Raw genomic sequence first — 25,124 nt, forward strand, 5'->3', positions numbered from 1 at the left:
ATTTCTTTCCTTTCTCCCTCCCTCTCTTTCTTTCCTTTCATTTAATCTCCCCCCAAAATATTTATTGAAAATCTCTGCCTGTAGTAGTCATTGTTCAAGCCAAGTGTATACACAAAGACGTGGCCTGATCTGCTGTGGTGTGTGCTGGAGAGAAGGAAACATGGGAACAGACAGACAGACACAGAGGAAAGAGTTGTCTGAAAACAGACAAAGAAGTGTAGCCAGATTGGCCTTGGTGAGCTGGGAAGGATTCCCCGCAGGAGATAAAGATTTGAACTAAATATTAAAGGATTAATAGAAGGGGAGAGCAGAAGGCGCAGAAACACTCCTCATGTTGAGGGTCTACTGCGTAGTTCAAAATCATGAAATGTGGATTTCATGAAAGTAGATAGGGGGACATATGGTTAGAAACAGAAAAACTATACAAAAAAGATGTTCACGACCCAGATAATCACGATGGTGTGATCACTGACCTAGAGCCAGACATCCTGGAACGTGAAGTCAAGTGGGCCTTAGAAAGCATCACTACAAACAAAGCTAGTGGAGGTGATGGAATTCCAGTTGAGCTATTCCAAATCCTGAAAGATGATGCTGTGAAAGTGCTGCACTCAATATGTCAGCAAATTTGGAAAACTCAGCAGTGGCCACAGGACTGGAAAAGGTCAGTTTTCATTCCAATCCCAAAGAAAGGCAATGCCAAAGAACGCTCAAACTACCACACAATTGCACTCATCTCACATGCTAGTAAAGTAATGCTGAAAATTCTCCAAGCCAGGCTTCAGCAATATGTGAACTGTGAACTTCCTGATGTTCAAGCTGGTTTTAGAAAAGGCAGAGGAACCAGAGATCAAATTGCAAACATCCGCTGGATCATGGAAAAAGGAAAAGAGAGTTCCAGAAAACCATCTATTTCTGCTTTATTGACTATGACAAAGTCTTTGACTGTGTGGATCACAATAAACTGTGGAAAATTCTGAAAGAGATGGGAATACCAGACCACCTGACCTGCCTCTTGAGAAATTTGTATGCAGGTCAGGAAGCAACAGTTAAAACTGGACATGGAACAACAGACTGGTTCCAAATAGGAAAAGGAGTACATCAAGGCTGTATATTGTCACCCTGTTTATTTAACTTATATGCAGAGTACATCATGAGAAACGCTGGACTGGAAGAAACACAAGCTGGAATCAAGATTGCCGGGAGAAATATCAATCACCTCAGATATGCAGATGACACCACCCTTATGGCAGAAAGTGAAGAGGAACTCAAAAGCCTCTTGATGAAGGTGAAAGTGGAGAGTGAAAAAGTTGGCTTAAAGCTCAACATTCAGAAAACGAAGATCATGGCATACGGTCCCATCACTTCATGGGAAATAGATGGGGAAACAGTGGAAACAGTGTCAGACTGTATTTTTCTGGGCTCCAAAATCACTGCAGATGGTGACTGCAGCCATGAAATTAAAAGACGCTTACTCCTTGGAAGGAAAGTTATGTCCAACCTAGATAGCATATTCAAAAGCAGAGACATCACTTTGCCAACAAGGCTAGTCAAGGCTATGGTTTTTCCAGTGGTCATGGATGGATGTGAGAGTTGGACTGTGAAGAAGGCTGAGCACCAAAGAATTGATGCTTTTGAACCGTGGTGTTGGAGAAGACTCTTGAGAGTCCTTTGGACTGCAAGGAGACCCAACCAGTCCATTCTGAAGGAGATCAGCCCTGGGATTTCTTTGGAAGGAATGATGCTAAAGCTGAAACTCCAGTACTTTGGCCACCTCATGTGAAGAGTTGACTCATTGGAAAAGACTCTGATGCTTGGAGGGATTGGGAGCAAGAGGAGAAGAGGATGACAGAGGATGAGATCGCTGGATGGCATCACTGACTTGATGGACATGAGTCTGAGTGAACTCCGGGAGTTGGTGATGGACAGGGAGGCCTGGCGTGCTGCAATTCATGGGGTCGCAAAGAGTTGGACACGACTGATCGACTGATCTGATCTGATGGCTGGAAAAATAGGATGATTCTGCGTGGGATGGGCTTTGTAGGGCTTATGTTGTCATGTAGACATCAAAGAGCCATTAAAGGTTTTATTAAAAAGTTGACTTTATTAGATTTGTATTTTAGAACCATAACTTTGGCATTTAGGCCAGAGGGGGATGAGAATGGTAATAAAGAGACCAAGTGGAAGTCTATTACATATAATTCAGGTAAGAAATATTGAACACAGACATGGCCTGTTTTCTCACTAAGTTGTCCATTTGTGAGAAACAAGGAAAAAAGTGAAATCTGGGAAAACAGAACTTTATTTAGCATGTGAGTTAAAAAAGAAGAAGATGAAAAAAAAAAAAAAAGAATCAAAGAGCAACATAAGGTACCCTTGCAGTGAAGGAATCTTGCCTGATGTGATACAGAAACTTACACATAATAACACTGTGTACATCTAAATACACACAAGTGGATTGAAGTAAAACTGGGGAAATCTGAATAAGATTATGGATTGTTGTTACCTTTGTGGTGAACTGGGTAAAGTTTACATGGATTCTTTTATACAATCGTGAGTTAATCTACAACTACTTCAATGGTTAAGCCTCTGAGCTTCCAATGCGGGGGCCTGGCTTTGATTCCAGCTTGGGGAACTAAAAATCCCATACGTCACCTGGTGCAGTCAAAAAAAAAAAAAAGCAAAATAAAGATGTTTTCAACCACTCTCCTCTGCAAAAACCTATTAATCCTCTTTTGGATGTAGAGGGGAGATTCAAGGCAACTTTTCCACAATTGCTTACTGAAATTTTGGTTGATTTTATGTTGTAGTTATATAATAATTTGGAAAAAAAGAAAACCAGATTCAAAATTAAGATAAGGTACTAAAATGTGCAGTTTTTAGATAATTATGATTGGTGCCATTACATATTTTATATATTGATTGTGAGGACAGAAAATAAACATTCATTGAGTGCTTAAATGCAATCATTGCTCTGGGGTGGGGGCTTACATACAGTTTCTATTTGATGCTGTCAAAGTGGCAAATTTTATTAGAATTATTCATACACTTCTCAGATAGGGAAGCCTACGGGTCAGTATGTGTAAGTACTTTTGAAAAGTCACAGTCTTAGGATGAAGCTAAGCCTGTCTTTCAAACCTGTGTACTGTCCTATGACTTAGGGACAGTTCCAGACACAAGACGTTTAAGATAGCAGCTCTGTCACTGATTTGTCTGGTTGAGCTCTACAGTATCTATATCCAATATTTAGAAATGTGGAATATAGTACTTTTCTAGTGTGGATTATTTCAGCTCAGGAAAATATGTTTTCAAATTTGTGACAAGATAGCTTTGATAAAATATTTACCCAAAAAAATGGAGTCGAATATGATTAGACTTCAGGATAGTTCCTTCAACCTTTAAACAAAACAAAACTTCAGTAAGAAGTTTATAATGTTTAATTTTTATGGAATGTTTACTATCCATCAGGTGCCAGGTCAAGCAACTTACATGCTGTTTAACATTTCACAATAAAATAGGCATAAAATGGGCAATGTGACTTCAAAGCCACACTTCCAACCCACTGGGCTACAATGCTGTAAGCATCCGTCAGATGAAAATAACGGGGAATGAAGAAAAAAGAAACTCTAATAAAAAGTTTTGCATGATCCAAAATTACTGACCAGAGCCACCATTTATTGTAAATAAATTACATGAGTTAACTACATTGTGTGATTCCGGGGCCTAAGGGGGTCGAAGCCATGTGAAAAGCTCAGTGGTTTATCAGATCACAAAGAGTCGGATAGGACTGACTGAACCGAATTGATGCTCAGATCAGTCATCTTCTACCCCTTTACGTCTTTTTATTTTCTCCACAGCTCTTTCACTTACTAATATGTAAAAGTATTTCATTGCTTGTCTATCACTTGCCCCATCTCACCAGAACACAAGTTCAATAAAATTAAGAATCATGTCTTTCTTGTTCAATGCTGTATTTCCAGTGTCTCAAGGTGTTCCTGAGAAACATTTGCTGAATGACTGCCTAAATGATTGCCCTTCTCTGGGCTTAAATGGTAGAGGTTTAGATTTACAAACTGTGGTTCAAAGGATCACATTAGCAATCTATTAGCGTTTCATTTCTTTTCTTTCTTTCTTTTTTTTTTTTTTTTTAGCATTTCATGTCTTAGATTGGCTAGGATAAGTGAAAGAAAAGGGAGGAGGAAACTGGAGGAAGGAGCTGGAGAAAAGGGAAAAGAGAGAATATAAACTGGTGATGATAATCCTTTGAATAGGGGGTGGGAGTTGTCAGGAATTAGGAAGTGTCAGAAATTAGGAGCCTTAGATCAGCGGCTGAAATTGGTGGGGTTCCCAAGAGTGGGATGGAAGCCATCATGAAGGCTAATTTCAATTTGGTCTCAGATAGTCAAACCACAAAAGGTTATGCAAAGGAGGTACAAGTTATTTAGCTTTGATTAGACTGCACTGGGGCTTCCCTCATGGCTCAGACAGTAAAGAATCTGCCTGCAATGTGGGATACCTGGGTTCGATCCCTGGGTTGGGAAGATCCCCTGGAGAAGGGAATCGCTACCCACTCCAGGACTCACGGGATCGCAGAGTCGGACATGACTGAACGAATTTCACTTCAGCCTGCATTGCTCTTGAGGCTGCCAGAGAAGTCAGTGCCAAGGGTACTGACATACTGGGCGCTGGTCTACCTATCTTGTATATTGGAAATTCTTCTTGAGGAGTCATTACTGATGTTACTATAATCCTTGTGAGTTTTACATCATGGTCGAGTAGAATGTCAATGAAGACAAACGGTTGAGAAATCAAAAGAATCACATGTGAAGAACCAAAATGAATGGATAAACTGAGGCATCTGTAGCATAGAGTGGGAAAGACAACTAGTTTCAGTGAGGTTGGGAGCGCTGAGGAAAAAACCTGTATCCTCTAAAGTGGAACTGGGTTAGTTACAATAGACGACTCTAAGTAGTTGGAAGTTTCAAGGACTACAACAGAGAAGAGTTGTTAAAGTTTTTAATCTCAAGGACCCTTTATAGTCTTAAAAATTTAGGAGTCCAAAGATGTTTTATGTGCATTAAAGATAACTATATCGTATTTGAAATTAAGAAATGAGTAGTTATTATTTCATTTTAAACAATAAACCGATTAAATGTTAACAGAGAACAATATTTTATATGAAAAGTAACTACTTTCCAAAATAAAAAAATTGAGCAGAGTGATTTTATGTTTTTGCAATCTCTTTAATGTCTGGTTGAACAGCAGATGACGGGGATTCTAATATTTGCTTCTGTTTTCAGTGTTTCCATATCACATGTCATGTAGCCTCTGGAAAATTCCACTGTGTAATTATGACAGAATGAGTGTCAAAGCAAATAACATTTTAGAATTATTATGGAAATACTTTGACTTCCCCCTTGAAAGAGTACTGGAACCCTCCGACCACACTTTAAGAACCACTGTCTTAAGAGTTAGTATTAGTCAATCCAGCTTCAATTGAAAATAGCCATGAGGTTGGATTTACTTTTTCAAAATGAGGAAACAACACTGTCCTCATTATAAAGCGTCCAGACCATACACGAACATGCCATTTTCATCCATCAAACATACGAAAGCAGAAATGAGGGATTGCAAGTCACGTAAGAGGATGGAGAAGTTGGAATGAAGAGCATCCCCGGAAGCCACGGTAAACCACTGAGTTAGGAAAAGCAAAACCGGCAAAAGACGCCACCGAGGCGGTTAGGAGGAAAGAACTGTTGTTCTTACGGTAAAAAATGGGCGGGGAGAGGAAACGGTTATCCGGGATCCTAGAGTTTGTAGGAATTAGGCCCCGACACGGTAGGAAACTAAGGAGCGCTCGCTGTCCGGATGCGGCAAGGCAGGACCCGGAGGTTGGCCTCCCGCCCTCATCCTTCCCGGTACCAGGCCGGGGTGGGAAGTTGGGGGAGGCGGGGGCCGAGGTGGGCCGTGAGCGAGGCTGGGGTCAGGGCCGTACCCCGGAACGGAAGGGGCGACGAGTTCCTTTCTTGCTAAGAGCGTAGAAAAGAGATGGCTGGAGGCGTCGTAGGGGGCGGAGGCGGGAACCCAAGTCTGGCGCTGCGAGTTTGGAGGTCGCCGGGGGAAAGGAGGAAGGTTCCGTTGCTAGGCGACCGGTCCTGGCCCCGCCTCCCAGTCGCGTCGCTAGGAGACGGGGAGGCCGGGGGGCGGGCGGCGGAGCCAGCCCTGCGTGCTGACGCTGATTGTATATGAGCGCGAGCGGCGGGCTCTCGGGTCTTTTTTAGCGCCATCTGCTCGCGGCGCCGCCTCCTGCTCCTCCCGCCGCCGCCCTGAGTCACTGCCTGCGCAGCTCGGGCCGCTCGGCTCTCCGCGCTCGCCACCGGTAACGGGCTGGGGCCCGACGGAGAAGGGAGGGACGTGGAGGCCCCGGGCGGCCCGCGTGAGCGGAGGGGTGAGGGGGCTGGGGACGGCGAGCGGGGCCTCCGGGGCCGTCCGCGGAGGCCGGAGCCCGAGCCGCTGTGGGAGCCGTGACCCCGCCGGCGGAGAGGGCCCGCGGCTCGGCCGATGCTTCCCGGGAGAGCCGACCGGGAGGCGTGTGGGGCGGGGGAGCGTCGGCGCGACCCGGGAGGGTCCGCCCCGGGGCCCTCTGAGCCCCGTTGGCCTCTCCGCGCCCGCGAGGGCGCGGCCCCGGCGAAGCCCTGGCGCCCGGAGCGGGGAGGCGGCCGGGGCGCAGGCCGAGTCGGGGTCTGCAGCCCACCGTCGCCGCGACGCCCACTCCCTGGAGGGGAGGCCGCGGGGGGAGAGAAGGAGCCGCGGAGGCTGCGAATTCCGACGGGAGGGAGGGGCTGCGCGGGGACCAGGCCCCGGGGCGGGGAGGGGCGAGGAGGCGGCGAGGCTCCGGGCTGCCCGCCCCCGGGAGGTGGCGACCCGGCCGGGAGGGGAACCCCCGCGGCTTCCCGCTGCACGTGGCCGGGGCCCAGGCGCGGGTGCAGACCCCCTTCTGGTAGCCCTCCACTAAAAGTTGAGGAGGTGGTGGGATGCGAGGGTGAGCAGGAAGCCAACCAGTCCAGCTCTTGGGTTTGCAACTCTCCTCTGCTTCTCGTTCATCTTAATCTTTTTAGGTACCGCAAGAAAGAGTGAATGTTAGTTGATGGATGAAGGAGCGGGGCCTTCACTACTAGGATTTTTAAGAATTATCGCGTGTAAAGCACTTACGTTAGCTGTTGTTAACAAGAGATTCTTTTGTGTCCTCTCAAGTACAAATTAGAATTAGGATGGGTATCTTGATCAGGGTTTTTTTTATTTGGGAAGCATTGGTCGTAATTAGTCGACTCCTGAACAGTGGAAGTAAATGATTTGGTCTGCAGTGTCTTTTTAATTCGTCGAGGGCGTCTGTTGCTTTCTTACTAGTTCCTTTATTCCCGTTCCCACTGTAAGATACTTAACTAGCTGTTTGGTGTTTAACGTTATGGTGGAGGCGTTATGGGGTGAAATGAGACGCCCAAGTAAGCGTATACTGAGCCAGGGTTGTAACCTGCTGCCTCATCAGTGCTTCATGCTTTGCCCTCAAAAAAAAAAAGAGGCCGGGAAAGGAGGCGGGGAATGAAGGCCTGTCGGGGAGGGCTGGGTTTTTGGAGGAAGAAAGAGCCGGGCACGTGATGTCCTCAAAGAGCCCCAATTTTATTCTGTTTGATTGTGGGTTCTGTAAGGACTGCATTTTAAAAGCTCACAACTTAACACTGCTTATCTGACTTCAGGAGAGCTGAGCTGGAAAACGAAATTTGCCATTTTTGAAAGTAGGTGGCATCAAAAATACTTTTTCAAATTAGTGTTTTAGGTCCTGTTTTGTTGTTAGCTTTAATAACTACTTCTATACTTATTTTCCTTAGGAAGTAATACACCTTACCTTTGATTGGATAAAGGAAAAGCCTTATATTTAGAATAACTTACTTAAAGCTGACAGGAGGTAAATGAGGTTTACAGTGACCTTGTGGGACTGATGTCTTAGGCTTATTCCGAAGTTGTCTGAGTTCAGATTAGTGGCCCAGATCTAAAATGGGCCTTTTACTTTTTAAAAAGATTGGTCCTTTCATACCAGTCTGAAAATTTTCATAAGTTTTATTTGTTGTAAAGTACCTGTTTTTGATATTGGACCTATTGACAGGGAAAATTGTTAAGCTGATACTAAATGTGACACGATTGTCTTTGTCATCTAACGATTAAAAAAACAAAACCCACACGTGTACCAGAACTAACTTAATCCACAGTGCTATTGCTTGTTTTATTACTTACTCAACTTGCCCATATTACCTTGAGATGACTGATTCTGAACTCTACCGAATGTATTCAGTACATATCCTTTTGTAGGAAAAGTGGCTAAAAAAGGTAGAATCTGTTTGACTTCAAGGTATGAAGATATCAAAATTAAACATTGCTTTTCTTTGTTTTCTGCTTGATAATTTGAGATATTAATGAAAGGCAATGAATCCTGATCAATTTAGGAAATAAGGATCAATCTGTTCATACCCTCAAGTCTAATCAAATCTGTAATTGCTTATGTTCTTAGTTGATTCTTTGAGTAAATATTTTAGCTCCTATTTGGACATATATCATGAGCCAAACAGGCAAATTGGTTATTTTATATAAATTGTTGAGTGGTTATGAGTGTTCTGAAGAAAAAGAGCTGGAAAGTGGGAGATAGAGGAGTATCTATAACCTCCTTACATGAAGGAATTTGTTAAAATTATGCTAATATTAAGTCCCATTTCGTACTAATTCCATCTGAATAAGTTGGGCAGAGTAGGGATTAGAACGTGAGCACTGCTGTTTTCACTCATCCTTGTAAGTTACTTAGTACTTGAACTGCAGATCAGTAGACCACATTGCTGGACTTGCCAAGTGGTCTCAGCCCAAAGTTAGTTCTGGTTACCAACTCTGTTTTCTACTGCTACATAGTTTGATATATTTTTACTTGTTCAGAAGTTTTATACATTTTGATTTTTGTTGGAGAAGGGGGTCATAATTTTGAAGAGTTTATTAATTACTGTGAAAATATTGTCTCAGATACAGAGGGTACAGACGAATACAACAGGCATAAAATAATAGGATTTCTTGCATGATTATTCAGGCAGTGTTTTAAAATTATTCTACATATATATAACTCAGTGCTCCTAGAGATAAGTAGTATCAACATTTAAATGAGGGAACAGGTACAGAGCAGTTAAAGAACTTATTATCCAACGTTACATAACTGAGAAATGATAGTTTATAATAAGGATTTTATATTGGTTTAAAGCAAGTTCCCTTGACTTAATTGTTGTACTATACAGTATATAGGGCTTCTCTCAGCTCAGTTGGTAAAGAATCCGCCTGCAGTGCAGGAGACCTGGGTTCGATTCCTGGGTCGGGAAGATCCCCTAGAGAAAGGGATAGGCTACCCGCTCCAGTATTCTTGGGCTTCCTTTGTGGCTCAGCTGCTGAAGAATCTGCCTGCAATGTGGGAGACCTGGGTTCGATCCCTGTATTGGGAAGATCCCCTGGAGAAGGGAAGGGCTACCCACTCCAGTGTTCTGGCCTATACAGTCCGTGGGTTCGCAAAGAGTTGGACACGACTGAGCGACTTTCACTTCACTTTATAGTATGTATCTGCTTAGAATTTAAAAGCACTCTTTCTTGGGTTCCACTGGGCTTCCAAGGACAGTTAAAGCACTTATAGTCATGAAGATTTCTTCCAATATATGTCTGATATTGTGAATACCTTGTAGTTTTGTTAATTTTCACCAGATTATCAGTCCATGTGTGTTTCTCTGCTGTTTGGTCAGATGGTACTATAGATAATGCGATTACTTGAACAGAAGATAGTGTTCTCAAATAGTGTATTTGGCTTGGGACCCGTATAAAAGTCAGTTCTAGATTGACTTGGTATCTCTGAAGTGAAAAAGTGAGCATAAAGAATGAGATGTTCTAGCTACGTAAAGAACGAGATGTACTACTACTACGAGGTTGTGTTGGAATCAAGTACTGAGCCCCTGGCCCACCGAAACTGTTGGTAGAACAGCAGTGTCCAAAATACAGGTTTGTTTAAAATGCATTCAGCTTGAGGTAGGTCTCAGGTAAAGGGAAATTCTTTTTTTGGGGTTTTACTGGTTCCCTTGAACCTTTTTGCTTTAAAACGTGTGTGTCCGTGCACACTCAGTATCGGGCTCGGTTCCTCTCTAGAATTTTCCAAGCAGGAATACTGGAGTGGGTTGCCATTTTCTCCTCCAAGGGATCTTCCCCACCCAGGGATTGAACCCAAGTCTCTTCTGTCTCCTGCATTGGCAGGTGGATCAGTTACCACCGTGGGCTTCCCCGGTGGCTCTCAGAGAGTAAAGAATATGTCTGCAATGCAGGAGACCTTGGTTTGATCCCTGGGTTGGGGAGATCCCCTGGAGAAGGGAAAGGCTACCCATTCCAGTACTTTTGACTGGAGAATTCCATGGACAGAAGCACGCTACAGTCCATGGGGTCACAAAGAGTTGGACACAGCTGAACAACTAACACTTGTTGTAGTTTTCTTTTTGTTATCCTTTAAAACTTTTAAAACTTTACTTTAAATTTTTGATTGTGCTGCGAGGCTCGTGGGATCTTCGTTTCTCAACCAGAGGTGGAACCCAAGTCCTCACAATGAAAGTGTAGTGTTCTAACCATTGGATTGCCAGAGAATACCCCCAATATGTAGTTTTTAATGATTGGCTATTTCACTGTGAAGCAGCTATTTTCTATAAAGGAATATAACTAGGTTATATAATCTGTGTAGTGGGTGATAGGGTTTGGCTTTTGGAATAGTGGAATCGGCATGGGTATTGGAAGTCAGATTTTAATTCCTAGTGTTTTCATTTGTGTGTGGCTGAGCAAGTTGCTTACCGTTTTATCTGCAAATAAGAGGAAAGTCTGTAAGTCTTACAGAGTAAGCTCTGTAAATGTTATTTTTCTTTCCTTCTCGTTGGAAATAAGAACAGAATCAAGTATACTGGAATGGTAGATCATTTGATTTCTGGACGTCTAGCTTTTATATAACCACAAAATAATCAGCTAACGATCTGATTGAATCACTCATTTCCACCTCTTTCTCCATTGGAAGATTTTCTTCATGTTCAGGTTTTCTGGTTAAGATTTGCCTTCAGTCTTGTTATGAACCCCGTCTTTACATTGAGATCTGTAACACTGAGTACTGGGTTGAACTTTTTATTGTAAATGTTAATCCTTAGGAATGTTTCTCCTTTAAATCTTTTTTTTTTTTCCAATGTTAGTACAATGACACCAGCTTTTGGTTAAGGATTGTATTTTACCTTGAAGCTGTTTGTATTCTTGTTACAGATGTGTTTCTTATAAGTTGGATGCAGTTGAATTTTCTTTAATCTGATAGTTCTAAAAGGGAGCCTTTAGTTGATTTATGTAATCACTATGATAAGGTTTAATTTTAATTTGTGTGTGTGTGTGCTTTTTATTTGTCCAACCTGTTTTTCTTTTAGATTGATGTAAAAATAAGTATAGCTTCCCCAGTGGCTCAGTGGTAAAGAATCTGCCTGTAGTGCAGAAGTTTTGGGTTTGATCCCTGAGTCGGGAACCCACTGCAGTATTCTTGCCTGGAAAATCCCATGGACAGGATCCTGGTGGGCTCCAGTCTATGGGATCACAAGAGTGATCTGTTTCCAAACTTTTGGGGTCACCCTAGAAATTCCAACGTGTTTATTTAAGAACAGTAGAGTAATCCATTTCCTCCCCACTTATTCTCAGTGCTGACTTAATATTATGGTAGTTTAAATTTGACACATTACACAGGGGTAATATTTCTTTTAAAATATTTATTTTGATAGTATGCTAATATCCTTATTTCCTCTCATTTCTTGTGTCTTTAGACCTTCTCTTTGGGATCACTTGACTTATGCCTGAAAAATATACTTACAGAATTTATTAATGAGAGTGCTGGAGATATTTTAGCCTGAAAGTACCTGTTTTACCTTCTCAAAGGATATTTTGGTTGGGTGTAGTAGTCTAAGATCCTTAGTTACTTCAGCACATTGAGCACACAGACCGTTCCGTCGTCTTTTGGTGTCTGTTGAAGAGAAGACGGCTGTCAGTCTTTTATGCGTTTGACGTTAATCTGAGTCTTTTTTCTGAGTCCTTTTGAGGAGACTTCTGTCTCGTCTTGGATTTTCACTCAAGCATCTTAAGTGTGGGTTTTTTATTTTGCTAACTGGAATTTATAGACTTGTCTTCCATTAGTTCTGGAAAATAACTTGGCTATTTATTTCTTCAAATATTCTGTCCATTCTCTCCTCTACTCCTAGAACGTCTGTTAAATCTTTGTTAGACTTCATTGTATCCTAAAATGTCTTTTCCATAGTTTTTATTCTCTAGTCTCTGCCATACTTCGGAAGATTTCTTCTAAGCTCACTTTCAAACCGCTTAATTCTCTCTCCAGCTGTGTTTGGTTTACTGTTAAACCTGCCCATTTAGTTTGTTTTTTTTTTTTCTGTTATTTGCTTTTTTTTTCTGTTTTTGCTTTCTGTTGTTTTTATTTCTGGAAATTCTGTTCTTTGCCAGGTTTGCTCTTTTCACCTTTAGTAAATGAGTTTCTTATAGATACTGCTGCAGACACATATTTTCAAACTTAAAAGGCATGGTTGTTTTTTGTGTGTGTGTGGTCTTTTAGACAGTATTGAGGTCTTCCATAGGATTGACGTCTGTTGCTCTCCGTCGCCCCTGTTCTTGCAGATGACTTCATGAACTTCGTAAGGTCTAGCGTGGTGCTCTCACTTACATCTGGTTATGCAGGTGCCTGGGAGTGCTGATGATGGCTCTAAGCTCACAGCTTGAAGTTCGGGGCACAAGGCTGATGAGGTGGATTGGGGTATTGTCCTGGAGAACTCGTTTATTATCTCTGAGAACATAGCGCTTTGAGGTTTCTGCTTAATTTGGGAAGGTTGCTCTAAAGATTCCCTACCTTGGTAAGTCCAGAGCTTTTGGTTTCCGCAGACCGTTCGCATCTGAGGTTGGCAGGTTTCCCTCTGGGCAGAAGTAGTTTACTTATCCTTTTCCTTCCTGTTTTGCCTTCAGTTTCGGTTAGTAATTTCTTATTATCTTACTTTTTTAAACAAATATTTGATTCTGTACTTTTAATTAATTTTCATTAGTAGAGTTGGTCTGCATAATCTAGCTTGTCACTTCCAGGAATGGAAAGTCTTCAGATCTCTTAGAAAGCAAATTCATGTCTGATAAGTAAAAATCTCACTGATTTTACTTAAAGTTGTTGACTTGCAGTTAAAAAAAAAATCTGTAGATATTAAACTAAACTTGTGTTTTTTGATGTGATCTGATTGCCTGAGACCACCTGTCTCAGAACCTGGTTTCTTATTTAAATTTTTTTTTTTTGCATCTACTCTCTCAGACATGTTAGTTTTGAATCTGGGTATGGGAATTGGTCCATTATTTTTATTTTTTTAGATTTGTTTGTAATTTTAGATTTATGGGAAAGTTGTAGAGATAGCTTAGAGTTCCCATTTGCCCTTTACCCAATTTTCCCTAATGTTAATATCCTACATTACCAGGGTGCATTTACTGGTCAGTCTGTACATTAATCAGAACTGAAAGAATCTGATTTTAGCCATCATGCCAGCTAATTGTTTTGCGAAGGATAGTTCAAAATGGACAGATTGAAAGAAACTCTGTGTTTGTTGAGTATTAATTAGATATCAAACAGATCTTTTACATGAATTTGCTTCTTAATAAGAGAAACCAATGAAGGAACCATTTTCTTCTGTGTTGAAGATGAAATAAGGCCAGAAGTTGTTTGCCTGAGCTAAATTCCCACAAAGCTGGTGTTAGCCCAAATGGTCTGACTTCAAAACTAGGCGTTGTTGTGTGCGCGCCCAGTTGTGTCTGGCTCTTTGCGGCCCTGTGGCAGGCTGCAGCCAGGCTTCTCTGGCCATGGGGTTCTCCAGGCAAGAATTCTGGAGTGGGTTGCCATCTCCAAGAGATCCTCTAGCCCAGGGACTGAACTCATGTCTCCTGCATTGCAGGCAAATTCTTTACCACTGAGCCATCAGAGAAGCATACTTTAAAAAATAGAAGTGTATATGACCAAGAAATCTATTACTTTAGCCGGAACGGGCAGATTGGAGAGGGCATCTGTGAGGAAATGAATTGCCCTCCTGTTCTATCTTGAATCTCTGTAATAATGCATCAAAACGATAAGAGTTTGAATTCTGAATATAATGGTAGCAAAGTGGACGCTGAGGAACAGTGTAGCCAGTCTTCTGTGAACATGTTAGAATGTTATAAAATTTTGAATTTAGAAATTTTGGGTGTTTCTTTTTGTTTCATGCTTTTTGATAATTGTTGGATTTAGTAGACTATATATTCAAGGGAGCAAATTCTAAACTGTTAGTAAATAGTATCTGGATAGGAAAACCTAATAATGCAGTATGAAATGTAAGCTCTCATTTACTTCTAGTCTTTTCTCTCTCATACACACCTGCTGTTAGGTTTCTGGTGTATTTTTCTAGAAATGTCTTATTCATAAGAAAGTATGTGGATGAGAATGGATATTCGTATATACTCAGGTTGCGTTTTACTCCTGCTTTGTTGCTCTTTCCGTATCAACTCAGATCTGCATCTTTTTTTTTCTTTTTTTTAAAAACTATTTTACTTTTGGCTCTGCTGGCTGTGCAGGCTTTTCCTGTGTGGGCTTCTCGGTGTCGTGGCTTTGGTTGTGGAGCAAGGGCACTGCGGTGTGCGGGGTTCAGTAGCTGCAGCTTGTGGGGTCTTCCCGGATCAGGGATCGGACCCGTCTCCTGAGCTGGCAGGTAGACTCCTCACCACTGAGCCTCCAGGGAAGTCTTGCTTTTTCTTCTTCTGTTGTTGTTGTTGTTTTTAATTGCAAAGCATTCCATTGCATGCACATTCCACACTAGTGGTTTAATTTTGCTAAGTAACTGTAGCTGCCATATATGTGTCTGTGTGTGTATATATATATAAACTTTGTATACTACTCTGAAGGATACAGTGCAGTGATTGGAAAAAGCAGATATAATCCCTGGAATCATGAATGTTATGGTCTGGTCACTGGTGGAAGACAGACCTTAGTCAAATAATCACAATAATCTATAATTACAAACTGGAGGTATCTTATGATGGAAAGAAATGGGGCTTTATAAGAGTGTGTACAACCAAGAAATCTTACTTAGCCAAGATGTACAGATTGGAGAAGGCATCTCTGAAGGAGTCAGTGCTAGTCTGTTTTGTCTTGAAGAAGTAAAACTTTGAGCGGACAGTCAAAGAATATGTAGGACTTGGATTTTAGGAGAACCTATTAGACAAACGTGACAGGTGTACAGGCACTTAGATCCTTTACTTCTGTTTTTTCAGGGTAGGTTCTCACAAATTGAATAACCAAGTCTGGAGATGGACATGTTTAAGGTGTTTGTTATTCCCATAGCCAAATTGCTCTCCAGAAAGATAACAGTTTATGGAATTCCCTGGCGACACAGTGGTTAAGAATCTGCCTGCCAATTCAGGGGACATGGGTTTGCTCCCTGGTTCAGGAGGATTCTACAGGCCTGGATCAACTCAACCCACCCGCCACGACTGCTAGAGCCAAAACAAGAGAATAGCCCCCACTCATCACAACTAGAGAAAGCCTGTGTCCATCAGGGAAGACCCAGCACAGCCAGAAATAAATAAAGGAAAGAAAATAGTTTCTGTAAACGGTAGCCATATTTAAGAATGCATATTCACCATAATTTTCCCTGCATTATTGATCTGATAGATCTGAAGCCCACTTGTGTTTCTTTGATTCAATATTTTCGTTATTTTTGAATTAGTATATTCGTAATTTTTTGCTAAGTGTTTTGTTAATGCTGACTTCATTAACCAGCATCGCTAGAGAAATACATCAGTGCTTAGAGATTATTTACAGTAAATAGAAAATATTTAAAAATAGAGTAGGTTACAGTAGGAAGAATTATTTCCTTTATAATTGTCTAAAGGATGGATGTTGGATTAGTAATAATGCTCCAAAGGATAGCACTTGACTGCTAAAATCAGAAAGTCAGTTTTTTAAAGTGAAACGTGTATTAAACATATTGATATGAGGAATCAAATCTTGTCACTTGTTGTGAGTGAAAGACTAAGGTTTTGGGACTTCCTGGTGGTCCAGTGGTTTAGAATCCACTTTGCAATACAAGGGATGTGGGTTTGATCCCTGGTTGTGGAACTGACTCCACGTGCCACGGAGCTCAGAAGCATGTGCTCCGGAGGCCTGGGCCACAGCTGGGGGTCCTCGCGTGCCGCATGGCCAGCGAAGGCCTGCACGCCACGGCTGAGACCTGGTGCAGCCAGATTAATAAATAAAATGCTTTTTAAAAGATGAAGGTTTTAATTTTTCAAACATTAAAAACTGATTTTAATGTGGGAGTCTATAAGCCTTTTTTTGTTTTGTTCTGATTAAACTTTTTTAATGGGTCTCAAATTCTGTGACAGATTTTTGGTCATTTCTATTAAAAAGTACTGATTTTAAAAGCTAATAACTTAAAGCTGCCACATACAAAACTAATGGTTCGCAAAACAGTCTTCTGAAGGTTTTGCAGTGCAGGTACCATTAACTAGACTTTTACTGTAAAAACTTAAATGGCCAGTTGAGACAAACACCACTGATACAGCCTGGGGCGGCCCTACGGGGGTAATGCTCATGCAGCCTTGGGCTCTCTGGGCACACTTGGTGGCCTTGCCAGTCCCAGGTGCCGCCTCTTGTCTGCTGCTTTGATAATACCGCCAGCAACTGCCTGTCTCATGTCACGAGCAGCAAAACAGCCAAGAGGCAGATAGATAGGCCGAGAAACTCTTAACACACATGGCCTTGCCAGGAATCATATCAGTGATGGCAGCATCACCAGATTTCAAGAATTCGGGGCCACCTTCTAGCTTTTTCCCAGAACACTCGGTCTTCAGTTCAGCATGCTTGCATTAGAGCTGTGTGACAGTCCAGCACTGATTTGGGCCTGGATGGTTCAAGATCGTCACCTGAGCTGTGAAGCCAGCTGCTTCCGTTGGCGGGTCATTTTTGCTGTCACCAGCCACATTGCCACAAAGAACATGTTTGACAGACATGTTCTTGAATCTCACATTGTCCACAGGAGGGCCATTAATCAAAGCATCATGGTGCATTTCAAAAGACTTGTTTCCTTGACTGGAGCAAGGTGACCACATTGCCAGGTTTGAGAATACCAGGCTCTATTTGACCCACAGGGACAGTACCAGTACCAGTACCACCAATTTTGTAGACATCCAGGAAGAGCAAACCCAAGGGCTTATCAGTTGGGCAAGTTGGTGGCAGGATGCAGTCTAGAGCCTCAGGCAGTGTGGTTCAGTGGGCATTGCCATCTTTATGGGTGACTTGGCATCCCTTGAAAGGCATAGTGGCACTTGATTCCAGCAGTGTTGTCACCATGACAACCAGAAATTGGCACAGATGCTTCTGTGTTGGGATTGTAGCCAATTTTTTTATGGAGGTGCTGACTTCCTTAGCAGTTATCTCTTCTGGCTATAGGGTGGCACAGTGCAGTCCATTTCGTTACCTCCAGTGTAACGAAGGTTCCACACCCAGAGAGGAAGCCAGAAGGGCCTGCTCGTGGGTCTGCCCTTTCTTGGAAATACCAGCTTCAGATTCGCCAGCACAGGTGCCGGAATGTGCCTGGAGTAGTGTTTTTGATGAACTCTCTGTGTCCTTGGGGCTTCCTTGGTGGCTCAGTGACAAGCTGCTTGCCAGCGGGGGAGCTGTGGGTTTGATTCCTGGGTTGGAAGGGTCCCCTGGAGGAAATGGCCACCTATTTCAATCTTCTTGTTTGGGAAATCCCATGAAAAGCAAAATCCCATCAACAGAGGAGCCCAGTGGGCTGTAGTCCATGGCATCTCAAAAGAGTCTGACACAGCTTAGTGACTGATCAATCACTGTGTCCCAGGGCGTCAGCTAGGTCACAGAGTACTTGCTGGTCTTAAATTGACACAGGGAGATATCACTGGTGATTGATAATCACTCGTGTTAGCTTTCCGATTGTCCTAGACCCAGGCGTACTTGAAAGAGCCCTTTCCCATCTTGGCAGCCTCCATTTGGACTTTTCAGTGGTTCCCGGCTGAATCCCACAGCGTTTGTAGATCAGGTGGCCAGTGGTGGTAGACTTTTCTGAATCTACATGTTCAGTGACAACAGTGTTGACTTGGGTCTTCTTTCCCATTTTTGCTCAGGTTTAGTGGTGGTTTTTATGACACCTGTGTCCTGGTGGCAAAGCTGTTGTGAAAAAACTAAGCTTATTAAAAAAGTAAATCTGCATTACCCATGGCACTCAGCTGTTTTTCAGTCTTCTCTAAGTTAATCCTGATCCTATAGTGTGAAAGAGTGTAGGATATGCTTTGGCCAGTCCAGCATTCAGAAAACGAAGATCATGGCATCCGGTCCCATCACTTCATGGGAATAGATGGGGAAACAGTGGAAACAGTGTCAGACTTTATTTTTCTGGGCTCCAAAATCACTGCAGATGGTGATTGCAGCCATGAAATTAAAAGACGCTTACTCCTTGGAAGGAAAGTTATGACCAACCTAGATAGCATGTTCAAAAGCAGAGACATTACTTTGCCAACAAAGGTTCGTCTAGTCAAGGCTATGGTTTTTCCTGTGGTCATGTATGGCTGTGAGAGTTGGACTGTGAAGAAGGCTGAGTGCCGAAGAATTGATGCTTTTGAACTGTGGTGTTGGAGAAGACTCTTGAGAGTCCCTTGGACTGCAAGGAGATCCAACCAGTCCATTGTGAAGGAGATCAGCCCTGGGATTTCTTTGGAAGGAATGATGCTAAAGCTGAAACTCCAGTACTTTGGCCACCTCATGTGAAGAGTTAACTCATTGGAAAAGACCGATGCTGGGAGGGATTGGGGGCAAGAGGAGAAGGGGACGATGGAGGATGAGATGGCTGGATGGCATCACTGACTGGATGGACGTGAGTCTGGGTGAACTTCGGGAGTTGGTGATGGACAGGGAGGCCTGGCGTGCTGCGATTCATGGGGTCGCAAAGAGTCGGACAGGACTGAGCGACTGATCTGATCTGATCTGATCTGAACTGCTTAGTCGCTTAGTCACGTCCCACTCCTCGGACCCTGTGGATGGTAGCCGGCCAGGCTCCTCTGTGGAAGTCTCCAGGCAAGAAGACTGGAGTGGGTTGCCATGGCCTCCTCCAGGGATCTTCCCAACCCAGGTATCAAACGCAGGTCTCCCACATTGCAGGCGGATTAGTTACCGTCTGAGCCACCAGGGAAGCCCTAATAACCAAGAACATTATGGACGAATGTGCTGACATACTCAGGGTAAGCTGGAGGCATGGTAGTACTCAGTGATGTGACATTAAGTGCGTTTGAAGGGATGGGGAATGTTTACTTGGTGGATCTGGACCAGAGCTTTATAGCTGCCATTGAATAGTTTAAAGGGCTGACATTTAATAACCAGAATTATTAAACTTAGGGGGAAAAGAAAAGATCTCCAGGGGATCATGAGTGCAGTACGTGGCAGATTTTGGCTTTTAACATGAATTTGATAAAAATAACTTAAAAAATCAAGTGGGTTTGAGAGAAGTAAAGCATTTTGTCTGTGTGTCGGACTCTTTGCAACCTCAGGGACTGCAGTCCACCAGGCTCCTCCGTCCATGGGATTTTTCAGGCAAGAGTACTGGAGTGGGTTGCCATTTCCTTCTCCAGGAGATCCTCCTGGCGGAGGGATTGAACCCTGGGTCTCCCGCATTGTATGCAGATACTTTACCATTCTAGGCAGATGCTTTACCGCCTGAGCCCCCAGGGAAGTGCATTTGCCCCCAGGGAAGTGCATTTGTCCATACAAAGAGGCAAATGCTTATCGCGGCTCTATTTGTAATACCCCCTCCCCCCAAAAGAAAACCCAAGTGTCCATCAACAGCTGAAAACTTAAACATAGAATAGAATGTATGTTTTCAATGGAATACCACTATACAATAAAAAGTAATGAACTATGCGGTAAGTACTACAACAGATAAATCTCATTCTGGATGGAAGAAGCCAGACCAGAGGGGAAAGTACATACTCTATGATGCCATTTCTATAAAATTCCAGAAAATATAAGCTATAGTGACAGAAGGCAGAGCAACGCTTGCTTGGGATGGGAGGCAGGAAGGGTAGGAGGGAGGTATTCTAACAAGGCAGGGGTATATTTGTTACCGTGACTTTGATGGTTTCATGGATGTATATATATATATGTTTTCATCAGAACTCCTCAAGAGTACTGGGAGGTACTAAGCAGCCCAAAAATTGACCGTTCATGGTTAAAGGAATTTGAATAAAGACTCTTTGTATTACTCTTTTCCTTTGATTCTAGCACACCTCAGATTCTTTTAGCCAACAGTGCTGCTGTAAAAATCCTTGCCCAGTAGATTCTGAATGCCAAGTAGTAACTTTCCTGTTTTAAGTAGCGTCCTCTGAAGAATTTACTTCAGTGACTAGTGTCAGTGTTCCACCTCCTGGCCCCTGTTTGTTTTTAAACACTTTTAACGGGAGTGTATATATATACGTGTGTGTGTGTGTGTATAATACCTTAGCATGGTATTGATGTAAAGAGCTTTGGTTTCAGATGTTTTTACTGGTTTTAAATAAATTGTATGTTTTCTTTTTTTAACATTGATATTTCTCTCCATAGATATTTGGCATTTGTACAACATGGCAGACATCGACAAGTAAGTGACAGAAAGTTGATTCTTTTTTCAGAGATTTGGCTTCACTGTGTACTGTGTGATTTAATTAACAGCAGTACTAATTATGTATTATGAAAATGTAATGACTAATGCTTAGTACCTACTATTTTGAAAGTTGGGTACAGTGTATCCAAGACAAAATATAGTATACATAATCATTGTCATAAATATACTAAACCATTTGTCAGTGTTTATTCTTAGGAAAGTGCTGAGCACAATAATGAGTCATAAATATTTGGAGAATTCGTTTTTTACCATTTCTCAAAGATTTTACAACTTGAACTGTAAAGTATCGTACATAAAGATGAGTTTATAAAATTTAATGTGTAGAGTTGAAAGAACAACAGGACACTTGTGTGCAAGTTTTTAAGAATTGCAGCATTACTCTTAGAAGCCCTGTGTGACCCTTCTCATTTGCATCCTCCTCTTCTCTCCAGATGTGTCAGTACTATCCTGGCTTTGTCTAGTTCGCTTCTGTTTTTCTGTAGAGCTTCAGCCCCTACAAATTCTTAATCAGTATTTACTTTTGAAACTCTTAAATAGCAGTCACAAACTTAGCTGTGTAAAGAAAAATTGCAATATAGCTGAGAAGTCAAAAGTACGAAAAGAAAGACTGTCTGGGTCATGGTCTGCCTTCAGCTTTCCTGAGTCTTACAAAGGCTTATTTTGAAGAAGTCCCTGGGCAAGGTCATACATCCAGGAACCACAGGTTTACTGATGTCGGCATCTGGCAGGCTTCTGGTGCGGATGGATGTCTTGCGGAAGTATGGTCCAGGAGAATGGGATGAACGGCACTGTTTGTTGCTATTTGTAATTCCATGGTAGGCTGCCAACTCAAAGGAGTAGGTAAAACAGCCTTTCAGGATGAAGGGGTTATAATGTGATTATCCGCAGCTGTTGTAGGCAGCAGAGCATGGAGGTGGGAGGGAGGAGACTTTATTACAAGGGCAGCACGTTCAAGTACGTCTAAGAATCTGGCCAGTCCTCCCACGCACACTGTTCATCATTAAAAGGAGAGTGGCAGTGTGGGTGTCGCTGATGAAGGCTCTCAGAATGATGGTCTCCTGAGTCACCCTGCGCGGTGTGGCGTGCTTGACCTTGGCTTCACCGTTGTCATTGTGCATCTCTTTTATCTTCCTGGGGTTTCTTTTTCTCCTCTCTGGAGTTTGCTATGTCCCATGTTTTCTTTTTTTGTACTTGTGGTTTAGCACCTTGGAAGAGTACGAGGGCAGTGAATTCTTTTGAGATGGCATGACTGAAACGACTGGTGACCTTCTGCTTGACGGTTTGGATATGGCATTCTAATCTGGGAATCACTCTTCTTTAGGATTTTGAAGGCACTGCTCCACTGTCAGCTTGCTTCTAGTGTTGAATTTCAGAGTCGTCATAATTCTTAATCACTTGTATGTGAGACTTTTGAATAAATACAGACATATGTATCTATTTCTGGAAGCTACTCAGGCTTCAGAGTTCACAGTTTTTGACCTTGTTAGGTTTTATGCCTCTTGTGTTAGGCATACAGTGGTGGACCCTTTCAGTCTTGCAACTTGGTATCTGTCAGTTCTGGGGCATATGCTTGACTTCCTTTGTTGAATGTCTTCCTGTTTTCTATTTCTGGAGCTTCTCTTATATGTTGGACTGCGTTTTGCTCTAGTTTCTGGCTTTGTCTCTGCTCTTCTTTCTGGACAAAGCAGAAGAAACTATCTTTTAACTCCTGTGTTGAGTTTCTAAATTTCTATTATTTTAGTTTTCAAACATTCCTTTGCTCCCTGTTCCTGTTTTATAGCATCTTCTTATTTGATTGATAATTTCTTTTCTCTGGATACTCATTCCCTTGTATTACCTGTTCAGTCTTAAATTTTCTTTCCCTCTGTTTTGGTCTCAGTGTAGGAGGCTTTCCTCAGATAGGAAGTAATACTTGTTTGCTCATTAAGACTTGGGTGGAGGGAATGCTTAGTTGAAGGATGTTTTTTTTTTTTTTAAAGTTAATTGGAGAGTTTGAGTGTTGGGGAGGGAAAGACTTACCAATTTAGTATTTAATCAATTTAATACCCATCAGGGTGGGTATTTGTTGTGAGAATCCCCAGTGTTAGAATGGTACTTTTTTCCTGGGCTGGTCACACAGGTCAGTGAAGAGTGTTTGGGGGGCTAACTTGGGAGAGGGCAGCTAGGGAGGAATGTCTGTATTCCGCATTCTAGTATGCTTCTCTCTGTGGTCCTCTAGTCTGACCTCAGTTCCCTTTCCAAAGCAGAACCTCTTCTGCTAGAGAGAGCATCCTAAGATTTATCAGTTTGCTTATCCTCCCTGTTTTATCAACCTTCACCACCAAGCCCTAGTTCTTTAAAGACACTGTAGGCTGGTTCTCAGCTCTACTACTATGGACTTAGATTTCAGTTGTCCGTAAATTTGTTGGCTCTTATTTCCCTGTCCTTCCGTATTTGTTTTAAAACTTCTTTATCATAATCTTAGTGGAGATTTTAGAAGGATTAAGATCAGTTGAGTATGTGCAATCTGCCATCTAGCCTTCATTTTGTTTTAACGAAAAAAGAAAGAAATTGGTTGTGATAGCTTGATTCTGCCCTACCCCCTCCCACTCCATTATTTATTGTTGGATGCTTGTGAGCTCTTAGCAGGGTAGGAGGAGAGAGGATCCTTGTTCTTCACAGCAGGAGTCAGCAGACTCTGTAAAGGATCTGATCATAAATATTGTAGGCATTTTGGGCCATGTGGTCTGTGTTGCAGCTCTTCAGCTCTGTTATAGTGCCACCAGGGAAGTTGGGCTGTGTGAGAGAAACCATAGACAGTAAATAAATAAATGTGGCTGTGTTCCAGTAAAACTTTGTTTAAAGAATAGAAATGGGCTGGATTTGGCCATATGACAGTTTGTGGACTCTTGTTTTAAAGCTTTAAGGTTTAGATGTTCAATAAGTGATTGAATGAGACGACACCTGGGGGAAGAACTGTTCCACATTATCTTTAGTGACCTTAGCTCTAAATATGCTTAATTTTATAATAAAAGATACTCCCAAAATAATCTGTGTTGCTTCTGATGGGAAGACTGCTTTTTTCCCCCTTAGTTGACAGAAACAGATTTTTGTAGAATACGGTTGACCTTTTCTGTAGTTGTTACTGTATGAAAATTAGGTCATATTTGTTCCTATGTGCAAATTAAGTTTTCAAATGCTTTTTTAAGATATGAAAGCAGCTGATTTTCTAAACCAAATACTAAAATGTAGAATTACATAAGAAATTGTATGATGCTATTTATATTGACTTAGATATCCCTGTTTTAATACTGATTGTAATATCATGTTCAAAAACTAGAATTTTAAGATGAAATTGGAAGGATATTGTTACTTTCTCCTAGTTTTACTCTGAGCATGAAGTAGACTCAGATCTTCCCCTTAACTTTTACTGTTCTTCCTCATCTCCACTATGAAGTAAAGAAAAAGGAAAGTCCAAAGACAGATACAGGCTTATGTGGTTGTTCTACAGCTAAGAGAGATTGAGGAGCCTTTTGTTTTTCCAGACTCCTTTATTTATTCTTAGCTGGAGACTTCTTCTCCAGGATGCCTCGTGGTCCTACATGGCTGCTGGAACTAGCCATTATATCCCTGTTGTAGGAAAGAGCAATACCAAAACAGCCTCAGCTGTTTACCATCCGATTAAGGAGGATGGTAAAATTCTGCATTGCTTCTCCTTTTTATCTCACTGCCAGAATTTGGTTATATAGCCACATCTATCTGAAAGGTAGGCTGGAATACGTAGACTTGTTAGATTGATGTATTACCATCGCATATAAAATCAAGAGTGCTGTTACTAGGAAGAGTGAAATCAGTAGATATTGAGTTGGAAGCACGTACTTTCTGATGTTATATTCTCTGAATCACAACCCATCAAACCACATTTTTAGCTTAAAGTATAAACTTTATATTTGAAAAGCTTTTAAATGAAATATTAAGTACTTCCAATTTTTACTTATTTACATATGAAGTTTGAAAACTGGATTATCTTTTAGATTTCTTGTTTCATATTTTTGAAAGAGGCATATTAACCTAGAAAATGAATTGAAGTTTTCTATAATTTTTTTTTTTTTTTTTTTGGGTAATTGGTACATTTGAACCTTGGTGTGATACTATAATATTATAGCAAAGAACAGTCTGAACTTGATCAAGATTTGGATGATGTTGAAGAAGTAGAAGAAGAAGAAACTGGTGAAGAAACAAAAATCAAAGGTATTATTTTAAATTACTTCAGGAGCCAGTGATTGCTGGCTCACATCTTATACAGGACAGTAATAAACGCCATTCTCTTTGAATACCTGT

General features: G+C 41.8%; 1 protein-coding gene across 4 annotated transcripts in view; it reads left to right on the forward strand.

The window, feature by feature from the left end:
- The first annotated feature begins 6,221 nt into the window (after positions 1–6,221).
- Positions 6,222–25,124, forward strand: part of NAP1L1 (nucleosome assembly protein 1 like 1) — a 38,950-nt gene continuing 20,047 nt past the window's right edge. The window contains exons 1-3 of one of the 4 annotated variants that reach the window (XM_027543317.1): positions 6,222–6,376; positions 20,744–20,780; positions 24,949–25,034. In XM_027543317.1, coding sequence (XP_027399118.1) covers positions 20,764–20,780; positions 24,949–25,034 — 103 coding nt within the window. In that variant the 5' untranslated portion in view covers positions 6,222–6,376; positions 20,744–20,763. Of the gene's footprint in view, positions 6,377–20,743; positions 20,781–24,948; positions 25,035–25,124 lie in introns of those variants that run through there. The other 3 variants (XM_027543319.1, XM_027543316.1, XM_027543318.1) reach the window with 3 other exon arrangements.

Source organism: Bos indicus x Bos taurus, chromosome 5 (genome assembly GCF_003369695.1).
Source record: "Bos indicus x Bos taurus breed Angus x Brahman F1 hybrid chromosome 5, Bos_hybrid_MaternalHap_v2.0, whole genome shotgun sequence".
NCBI lineage: Eukaryota > Metazoa > Chordata > Mammalia > Artiodactyla > Bovidae > Bos > Bos indicus x Bos taurus.